General features: G+C 53.3%; 1 protein-coding gene across 1 annotated transcript in view; it reads left to right on the top strand.

Moving 5' to 3' along the window:
* The window catches only part of THEG (theg spermatid protein), a 38,849-nt gene that overhangs the window by 18,835 nt on the left and 8,764 nt on the right, over nt 1-11,250 (top strand). The window contains exons 7-9 of the mRNA XM_030888273.1: nt 2,104-2,263; nt 3,750-3,896; nt 3,931-3,999. Coding sequence (XP_030744133.1) covers nt 2,104-2,263; nt 3,750-3,896; nt 3,931-3,999 — 376 coding nt within the window. The remainder of the gene's footprint in view (nt 1-2,103; nt 2,264-3,749; nt 3,897-3,930; nt 4,000-11,250) is intronic.

Here is an 11,250-nt window from a genome sequence, read left to right on the forward strand (position 1 = left end):
GTGTTCTTGGAAAATGACATGCTTGGTACAGTAGAAGGGCAACGAGAAAGGAAACCAGCCAAGATATGGAGGGACCCGGTGGCTGCAACAGCAGGCTCACATATGACAACCGTGAGGCTGGTGCAGGACCAGGCAGTGTTTCGTCTTGTCATACGTAGAGATATCATGTCAGAACCAACGTGATCCCACCTAACAAGTTTGCCGCACCAGACCTCTCTAGCATATGGAAGAGCAAGGACGTTACTTTGAGGACTGAGGTATGCCTGACCCAAGCCGTGGTCTTCTCCATTTCGTCATATGCTTGTGAAAGTTGGACATTGAATAAGGAAGGCTGTACAAGAATCGCGGCATTTGAATAGTGCTGTTGGAGAAGAACATGGACAGTACCATGGACTGCTGAAATGTAAACAAATCTGTATTGGACAAAGTCAGGCCACCGTGCTTCCTAGAGGCAAGGATGGCAAGACTTCCTCTTACATGCTTTGGACGTGCTGTCAGGAGAGGCCAGTCCCTGGATGGTCCATCCGGTGAGGTCCATTAGACAATCACAAATTGTGCTGCTGAAAAAAGGCGTTTTCTGTGAAGGAGCCATTGGTATTGCACATATCTACCGTGTGGTCTGCAGTGTGGTTTTCACTGCCACGGCCATGTTTTCTTGCCACTGGATTGTTCTCCATTCCGAACTTTCAGATTCCCATCGCCAGGCGTGGCTCATGCCCCTGGATCGCATGTCCGCGCAATTTCAGACTGTGGAATTTGGTAAAAGCTCTCAATTTTGTCAACCTTTGCATGATTGGTTGGTGTGTGAATCTGAATAATAGTCGTAGTGACTCATCTTTTTTGGTGGGCATATGGATATGACAGACTCACCGGCAGTGATGTCCTTCAAGACAGATTTGTCAAGTTCCTGTTAATGATGAACATGGTAACCATTCTTCAGCCATCTGTTGTTCCCAGCAGAGTAGCTCACTACCATCAGGTCCAAGCTGACTCAATGACAGGGCAGGGCAGGGCGGAACGGCCCCTGTGAGTTTCTGAGACTGTGACTCTTTAACAAGAGTAGAAAGCCCTACCTTTCTCCTGGGGCGCAGCTGGTGGTTTCAAACTGCTGACCTTGCGGTTAGCAACCCAAAGTGTAACCACTATGCCACCAGGGCTCCCCCAGCATAGTAGACCGTGTGCTTAGTCAATTCATAACAGCAGTCCGTTTCATGTCAATCACGCTTAGGATCTCGATCTCTCATTCATTTGTTTTAAATTTTAATAAAGCATTTTATTGGGGCTCTTACAACAACCCATGCATCAATTTTATCAAGCACATTTGGACATACGTTGCCACCATCACTTCATGGTTGATGGCTTCTAATTTCCCTAAGTCCCTATTTCGTACATTCCACATTCCGATTATGAATACATGTTCGCCGCTGTTTCTTCTCATTGTGAGGCGTGCCACATCGACAGATGAATGTCTTGAAAGCTTTGCTCCACCCATGCCTGCGTGTTGATGGGGCGGCTCTTCCTCAGTGGTACTCGGAGTTCCCTCCAAGCTGAGGGGCTCTGTAGTGCCCGGAGGCACCCCACTCCTTCAGTAAACCTAGCCCCAAATCACCCATCTCTCCCCCCCCACCCCCATTCCATGGGTCACAAAGGTCACCCCACCATCTCCTGCTTCTTTCACTGCTTCTTGCCATCTCTCTCAGCCTCGTTTTTAAAATTAAAAAAAAAAACATTTTATTGGGCGTTTGTATAACTCTTATCACAATCCATACATACACCCATTGTTGTCTGTCCCCTGGGAGGGGCTTATAGGTCGTTTCACAACTCTCCGTCTCATGGGTATGAGGGGTTCCCAGCGCAGGGGCCTTGACTCCCCTCCCCTCTCTTCGTGGTGCAGTCCCCTCTCCCCTTCCAGCTCTGGGGTGGCTCACTTTAAATCTACTGGGATGCCAACACTGACAAGGATGCCCTCATTCATGGTGCATACACCCTATTTGCTTGGTCCCACCCCCAAGGGTGCCATGCGTAACCTCAGAAACCCTGTGAGTGTTGCTGTGCCTCAGGACATTATGATGGCAGTGGGCTTTCCACCCGCTCTGTTCCCAGGTGTCCCAGGTGTCTAAAGCAGCCCAGATGGCCATCCCGAGCCCACGGATCCTCCAGCTAGCTGAGCCCAGGTCCCCAGCCACCCTGTTGGAAGAATGGGACCCCATGCCGAAAAGCAAGCCGCACACATCCGACTACAACCGGCTCCTTCACTTGGCCAGTGAGTCCAGCTCAGGTTTGGCTTGTCTGGCAGGTGCATTGGGCAGACCCGGGACTGGGCAGAGGGCAGAAGACTTGATTTGGAGCCTGTCTTGCCAGCTATTTGCCCTACTCCTCCTCTCCCTGAATGACAGGCCACTTGCGGGTTGGGCTGCGACCCACAAGGGCAGCAGTTCGAAACCACCACCTGTTCCGCAGGAGAAAGACAAGGCTTTCCAATCCTATAAAGAGTTTACAGCCCCAGAAACCCAGAGGGGCAGTTCTACCCTGTCCTGCTGAGTCTCTGTGAGTCAGCATCGAGTAGATGGCAGGGGTTTTTTCGAAGTTTGTCCAAATCCCCTGTACAATTTGCACTTCGGCCTGTGAGCTCCTTGGGACACGAGCAGGGGAGTTCCCCTCCACTCAGTGCCCAGGAAGCAGTGATTGGAGGAGGTGGTGGTCCTGAAGGTGAGGGTCTTGTCATCTGTCGTCTTGAGTCAGTCCCCTGGCAGTATGGGTGGGTGCAGGAGTGGGGAGGTTCGAGTGTGGAGAACCAAACGGAGGTGCGGCGGCGCTGACTTTGAAGTGGTTCCTAGAGAGCTCTCTTCTTGGCCTGAAAACACTTCCCATCTCCACCCTGCCCAGACGACACCATCGAGTCGGTCTGAGTCAGCTGCAACGCTGGGCACTACGGTGTCCTCCCGGTCGTCCTCTGTCTGGGCCTATGGCCGCGGCCGCGGTGTCAGTCCATCTTGTCAATCCCAGCAAGGGCCTGCCTCTTTTTGCGCTGCCCCAAGCACGTGGCCTTCGCCGGGGACTGCTCGCTCGTGGCAACACGTCCAAAGTGGGTGGGACGCCGTCTCACCGTCCTGGCTTCCACGAAGCGCTCTGGCCGCGCTTCTTCCAGGACCGGCTTGGCTTTGCTCTTTCTGACAGCCTACGGCGTGGGCACCACGATGCAAGCGCACCCCCTCTCCCCGCTCGCCCGCATTCGAGGCCCAACTTTCACGTGCGCAAACGCTCACGCGCCGGCAGGTGCCCACTGGAGAGAATGTAGAACGCAGCCCCACCCTCCCCCCAAAGAAAAAGACAGAAGAAAATAAAAACCACTTCTAAGCCCACCCCTTCGGCAACCTGCACCGCCCCACTCCCAGCCCCGTGTGTGTGTGTGTGTGTGTGTGCGTACACATGCGTGTGGTGACGTGGTGTGGCAAGCTCCCCCCCACCCCAGGTGTGCGCGCACGTACACTTGCACGTAGTGACGTGGTGTGGCAAGCTCCCCGCCCCCTGGGTGTGCACACGTACACCTGCGCTTGGCGATGTGGTCCCTGAACGTGATTTCTGCTCATGGCACAGCGTCTATCCGTTGTCCTTTGATGGGTGGGCCGTTTGAACTTGTGACCTTTGACCTGGAAGGTTGCTCTCAGGTGGGCCGAGGCTTCTCTGAGACTAAGGAACCAGCACGCCGCTCCCTGACAACGTCCCTCTCTCCTTCCTGCCCCCCGCAGTGCCCAAGGTGGTTTCGGAAAAGTGCATCCCGGACCGAGACCCTCGCTGGGAGGTGCAGGACATCACCAAGAAGGCGGTGGCCAGTCCGCGGACCCTCACCTTGGCCCAACCCAAGGTGCGCAAGGACTTCAACGAGGGCTACGACCCCTACCACATTTCCCCGGCGTCTCTGAAGGCACGGGCGTCTCCTCGGATCTCCGAGCTGGCCACCCCCAAGAGCATCACTAGAAAATTGTGATCTTGGCTCTAGTAAACACCCAAGTGCATCTCAACCCTGTGTGTGTGTTCAGCCCCGGGCACTTGGTGGCAGGCAGCACGGGGATCCGGAAGCCCAAAGATGATGAGATGACAACAATAATACTGTTTCTTGGCATCCAACCTGAGAGTTTCACAGCCCTTTTATTTCCAGAACGACCTTCGCCCCCGTTCTTTGTTTTCCCCTTCAGCTCTCTGACACCCAGACTGGCTTCTCCTCTCCAGCCTTCTCCCCCCTCTCCCCCCTCCCCCGGTGCCCCCCAAGCACCTCAAACCCAGCAAAACGCGGAATAAACCCTGCGGACGACCGCTGAGTGACTACACTGGCGTTTACAGAGACCAGGTGGCGGATCCACCAGGACCGTCCGAATCTCAGACGCCGAGGCCAAGTCTCGGAGAGGTTAGGAAGCCGCTCGGTGCCTGGGGCCGCTGTCACAAGCCACCACAAATTCAGTCACTACTGATTACACGCTCGTTGGAAGAAGTACAGCCAGACTGCACCTTGGAGGCAAGGATGGAGAGACCCTGTCTCTCACTGGGCACACGTTGTCAGGAGGGAGCAGTCCCTGGCGAAGGACACCGTGGCAGGTAACGGAGAAGGGCAGCAAAGACCAGGAAGACCCTCCCGGAGAGGACGGATTCAGAGGCTGCAGCAGTGGACTGGGCACAGGGACAATTGGGAGGGTGGTGCATGAGCGGGCTGTTTAGTTCTGCTGTGCACGGGGTCGCTGTGGGTCGGAGCCGACTGGCTGGCCCCCAGCAACAACATGCTAACACAGGGCTCACAGCACAGAGCCAGGCTCCTGGACCACGGTGAGGTGTGGACAGGGTGGACTCCTGCCACTGGCGGCGGCTCCTTGAGGCAATCTGCTCTAGTATCCATCACATTTTTCTGCATTTTCCACATTTTTTCTGCTTCTAGGATCCATCCCCCTCCCTGGCTTGCAGCCCCTTGCTCCATCTTCCTGTGCCCCCCTCTGACCTCTGCTTCTGTCCCTGTATGTAAATGAGATCACACAGTGGGCCCTAACACACGAGCAGCAAGGTGTACTGGGATGCCCAGGACCAGGCAGTGTGCCCTCCTGTGAGTTGGAACAACAACAACAACAACAACAACGCACAACAGGTGTCACTGTGTGTCTGGATTCCATCCCTGGGAAGCTTGTTTTCAAGGCTGCTCCTGCAGACCCTGCCCAGGGCCTCTCACCATCCCTCTGCAGGGCTGGACCCCATCGTGTTGGGCAGCTCCCCATGAACGCCCCTGCTGGTTTTTGACGTCACCGCGTCCTGCACCCTCACTAGGTACTCCTCCAGGCACGTTCCCATTCCTGGAAACCCAACTGGAGAAGATGCTACCAGCCCCAATACTCATCCAGGTAAAAACCAAACCGGAGCCAAGGCTCTGGAGATGCTTCCACCGGCCCTGAATCCACAAGACCTTCCACCCACCAGCCTGTGGTCCTCCTGCATTCGACACCATTGCATGTGCTGCGTGAGTCTGAAGAGGCATTTACACCCTAGCAGGGACATAGGGGATACTATCGAACTTACGGACTTGATCTGGACTGGGCGGGGCTGCGTTCTTAATAGACACTCACTCTTTGATATAAAGCTCTTTCCTATACAAAACAACAACAGCCAAACTCCCAGCCATTGAGTGGATGCCGACTCAGAGCGGCCCCACAGGACGGGGCTCGCTGCCTGTGTGGGTGTCTGAGACTGATGCTGGGAGAGCTGGGAGCCCCTCCTCTCTCCTGCAGATGAGCTGGTGCATTCCCACGACTGACCTTGCTGGCAGCAGCCCAACGTGAACCCCCAACTCCTTCCTCAGGAGGACCTCCGTGGCTCCTTCCTCATCTGGGTGCTCGGCCTAAAACCTGCCTCCACCCCTTCAGCCCTCACCCCCGAAGCCTGGATGCCCTGCCTCCTCTCCCTCACCCCCCACGTCTGGTCCCTCAGCTGCACCATCGTCATAGCACCCTCTCTGTCACCACCCTCTGATGACAACCCAAGCTGCCGTCCTCTCCCCTTTGCTGTTAGCGGCCGTCCAGTCTCATGGTGGCCCCGTGCACGGTGGAAGGAAACGTGCATGTGATGCTCGCTTAGACCTCGATATACCAAGCAAACATCCCAGCCCAGGGCAGGTCAAGTCCATCTGTCTGCTACTAGTCCATAAGTCCCTCTTCTGACTCGCGCAGCCACTGCTGTGGTGCAGAATGCAGGGAGATCACAGGTCACGTGGATCCAATGGTGGTGGACGTATCGCCAGGCGTCTGCAGGTCTCAGAGTGACTCGCCTGCAGGGAAGTGAAGGGAGGGAGAGGGGAGGGGCCGGCCCCCAGAGAGCCATTGATCTCTGCTGCACCTCCAAAGGAGGGCATCAAGCCAGGGCCCCACGGGCAGGCTAAGCTCCACCCATATCGCCTTAGAGGTGTCATGTTCCCACAAAAAGCCCAACTGTCACCCCAAGCGCAATGTCTTTCTCCAGGGACTGGTCTCTCCTGACATAGGTCTGGGTCGTTGGGTGATTTCATGTCAACTTGAAGACTTGTAAAAGTGCGGGGGTGGAATCCAACCTGTCCATCAGGTCACAGCCTGATGATACCTCCTGAGGGGTGTGGACTTCTTACAATTGGGGAACCTGGACCCCTTCCTCTCTCTCTGCCCCTTTTCCTTCCTGCCTGCTAAGACTCTGCCCTGACCCCGAGAGCCATGGGACTCTGCCCCCACCAGTCTGCGATCTTCCTGCATTCTGGCTTGTGGCTCTGTGAGTCTGGAGAAGAACTGGGGGTCTAGCATTGGGCTCGTGGACTTGAGCTGGATGAGGCTGGCATGCTTTCCTGATGATAATGACTCCGTGATAGAAAGCTCTCTCTCATGCATAGACGGGTGCCACTGGATTTGTCTAGACAACCTGGCCTAACCCAACATGCAAAGGGCCCCCCATCCTTGCTTCTAAGGAACACTCTGGCCCATACTTCCTCCACACCTGACAAATCTGCCAGCCTGGCAGACACGTGCCGAGGACATCAACGAAACGGGGGCGCCAGGTGTCCCAGGCAAAGACCCATAGGACACAAGTAAAAGTGAGCTCGTCGCAATGGAAGGGGACTGGCATGCCTTAACTTTTGTATGGGGTACAGTTACATTTCGCTTTTCATGTCCAACGGACATGGAACGTCACGTTCGGCTCTCTCGGTGGCACCAGCAAGCACACCAGTGGCCCCATGGCCACGTGACTCGTGGCGCATCTGGTCCTGAGCGCCACGTTGCGTCTTCAGGTCGAGCACGCCCTTGTATGGACAACACGCTCTGAGCCTGCTGGGTGTCGGTGGGGGTCCAGTGCACCGTGGAGACCGAGGACGGAAAGCCAAAGTCCTAGTTCAAGACGGGAAAAACAGGCCCGGAGATGGATGCACATGAATCGGTAGGGCAAACACGTGTAGCTACTTCCAGCCACCCCATAATTCCTGTTTTCTCTGGTCAACCTGAAGACCCAAACCACATGCTCCAAGACCTTTTTAAAACTTTTTTTAAACTTACTGCTTTTCAGACGTAAATGTTTGTGTCGGTGTCTACACCGGAATGCAAACCACCTTTTAGTAATTTTCCCTTGCTGCTTTATTTCCAGTTACCCACATTTCTGTGCCGTGGCGGAAGCAGACTTGACGAGTGACTGGTTTCCGTCCAGGTCAAGGCAGCGGGATGCGGATGCGGATGCGGATGCGGATGCGGATGCGGCTGTGTCTCTGGCACCGAAAAGGACTAACTCCAGAGACGCGTCACGAGGCTGAATCCCCATGTTTTTCAGCAAAGGGATCACACTTACCATCAGTCTCTGTTCTAACTTAACGTTTGGCATCCACAGTCACACATCAGGCAATACATCCGAGGTGGCTTACGTGGCCGGTGAGCAGCTCAGAGTGGCCTGGTGTCCCCTCGGCTCGGCAGTGAAGAAGCTCGGAAGCTCTTCTGACACCGGGAGGGTTTCCATCCCTTGACGTGAGCAACTTTGCTGAGTCTCGACACGTCCTGTCCGTGGCCCTGTCTGGTAGTTCCATGCATCGCGGGTTTGTTTCCTCGTACGAACAACACGACTTGCGTTCCTCACCTTGCTCTTGCTTTTTCACTTCAAAACAAAGTTAAAAACAAAACAAAACAGGAGTTTGTCCTGTTCCCGCCGGGAAGTTCACGGAAGACACCAGGGACATTTGAATCCCGACAGGCAGTTCCAAAGTGACCCTTCTTGTGAAGCACAAGGCCTCAGGGGAGACGTCTTCGATGACTGCGAGCACCCGGTAGTTCTAGTGTCGCTAGTGCCAACAGCACACGATTTGTGTTGCTCACAACGACACAGATATAACCCGCTGAATTCATCCCAGAGTCTGCATCTGTTTCTCGTGGCCGTAACCATCATCATCATCATCATCATCATCATCATCATCATCATCATCATCATCATCAACCTGGTGTAGAAAGTAGGACGATTTTAAAATCTGCAATGGTCACATCTGCAGACCCCGTAACTAATAGAAAGACAGACTTCTACGCTGCATCTTTCTACCGAAGATGCAAATGGCTGGATCAAAAGAGGACCGAACGGGACAAAAAGGGCAAAGCGGGGCGGCTTCCCACACACTACCTGATCTCAGAAGCACCTGCACAGCCAAAACAGCCTGGTCTGGGGACGGTGACAGGCACAGAGGCACCACGGGGAGCAGAGCGGAAGCAAGAGCCCATAAGCAAAGCCACCCACTTGTCAAAGCTGACCTTGGGCGAGGCTGGGGTGTCAGGGGAATCCAGCCCCTAACACATCATCACGGGTCCGGTAGGCGCAATTGGACAGCGATAATAGGCAAAGATTATAATAAAGTCATAGAGAGCATGAGAGATAGAAGAGAGAGCGAAATATGCTACATTTCATGGTAGCATGCTCACCTCAGCCTCACTTGGTGGTCCACGTGGAGAGAGAGAGAGATTGAATTTTAACCAAGGCTTTTATCTTCTCTGGGGACATGCAAGCCCCCTAATTACAGGTGAAGGCATACGTCGCAGGAAAGCGTTGTGCTATAGGTGATACAGTAAAGGGAGGGGGGTGATCTAGGGGTATCCACGTAAGCAGAAGGGGAGGGATTGGGGGTACATATGTGATAAGATGGGCAGATCCTAGATTCAGGGTGGCAGCCTAACTTTGGGTGTCACTGATCCGGCTTGACCTCTTCCCTGGCTCCACTATAGACCATTATAGGGTGTGAACTCCACCTACAGGAACCAAATCATGACTGCAAGTCTTTAGGGAGAAGTAGCCCATTGTCCTGAGCAGCAGGGAACAGGCCTACCTGTGGTGGGAGGAGACAGTAGTCTGGCAGCTGACTGCCTACAGGGACTTAACTTGACAATTATTAGCTGTGAGCAGTGTCCTAAGTCTAACATATCTGGGGGAGACCACTTGGGAGAAATCTTTCTGTATCCCACACTGATAGTCATTGAGTGGGGAAGAGAGAGTCTAGTAAACGGTGTTGGCAGGTGGAGGGAGGGTGGGGTGGAAAGAGGGACCCGATGACAAGGATCTTAATATGACCTCCTCCCTGGGGGACGGACAACAGAAAAGTGGGCGAAGGGAGACATCAGACAGTGTAAGGTATGACAAAATAATAACGTATAAATTATCAAGGGTTTATGAGGGAGAGGAGAGTGGAGAGGGAGGGGAAGAAAATGAGGAGCTGATACCAAGGGCTCAAGTAGAAAGCAAATGTTTTGAGAATGACGATGGCAACAAATGTACAAATGTGCTTGACACAATGGCTGGCTGGATGGATTGTGATTAGAGCCCCCAATAAAATGATTTTTTTTAAAAACAGCGTTGGCAAAACTGGGTATCCACATGCGGAACAAAACGGAAACAGGAGTTTGTCCTACCATATCCACAAACAAACAAGATAGATCAAAGGCTCAAGTGGGAATCCTAAGATGGCCAAGACCATCGGTGAAGAATTAAGGGGATATTTGTTGATGTTAACTGTCATTGAGGTGATGCAGACTCAGGGCGATGGTCCTGAGTGCAGCAGAGGGTCCAGTACCCACCCGGTCCAGTGCCATCCCCACAGTCACTGTCATGTTGGAGCCCATTGCTGCAGCCGCTATGTCAACCCATCTTATCGAAGATCTTCCTTTTGGTTGTTTTAGCTGACCCTTTACCAAGCATGGTGTCCTTTTCCATGGTTACACACCCTGGTGGCATCGTGGGCTAGGCCTTGGGCTGCTAAGTCTCAGGTCAGTAGTTCAACACCACCAGCTGCTTCAAGGGCGACAGATGAGGCTGTTTGCTCCTGTAAAGATTTATCGCCTAGGAAACCCTTCACAGGGTCTCCCAGTTGACATTTACTGAAAACAGTGGGGTGTTTTGCTGGTTTGCTTTCTCTGCAACAAACAGGAAACCCGGGGAGTGAGTTATCACGTTTACTCACCAAAGAACTCAGGCTGGTGCAGAAATGGCAACCCAAGCACCTCACTATTTATGTGATGTTTGCACAATTGATTTTCCTAAGGGTAGAGGCCAATCCTATGGCAATGCTGCCAATACAAGTCCAGGTGTTCTAAAGGCCCATAACAGAACATTTTAGAACTTAATGAACATGTCATGTTCATACAGTGCATTCACTTACGCTTGTTGGATGTCGTCCAGTAGATTAACATATTTAGGCAATGATCAGGTATTAAAAGGGCTTCCTAATACTTACTGTGCAATCCCGGAATCACACACCCCGATTCCAGATGCCTCAGGAAACACTGATGGAAACCAGACACTGAAGCGGCGACACCGAGAGAGAAGCTGCAAACATCACCAGCACGATGCATGTTGGTTCTGTGGGATAATGTACTCCAGCATTTTCATCAGATGATTCCAGCTCCCTAGATCCAGAATTAAATTCAAAGGTGTGTGAGGCTGGGCTGTCTAGAGAAACAAATCCCCGTGGCACCCTTTTGTGTGTGTAGAAGGAAGGACTTTATGTCAACAGGTCATCTGACATCAAAAGAAGGCATCCCAGCCCAGTCCAACCCAAGTCCACAAATCTAATGGCAACTGGTCAATCCCTCTATTAGTGTTACACACGCCCTATTTGTGTTGCTCCACCCAGTCATCTGGTGGGTGTTTCAGAGACGTGGCTGGAAGAGTCATATTAAGAAATGTCAAAGCTGATGGTGCCCGGCTATCAAAAAGTATAGCGTCTGGGGTCTTAAAGGC

This window comes from Echinops telfairi, unplaced genomic scaffold, assembly GCF_000313985.2.
Source record: "Echinops telfairi isolate 266 unplaced genomic scaffold, ASM31398v2 ScPeMD7_7459;HRSCAF=8497, whole genome shotgun sequence".
NCBI lineage: Eukaryota > Metazoa > Chordata > Mammalia > Afrosoricida > Tenrecidae > Echinops > Echinops telfairi.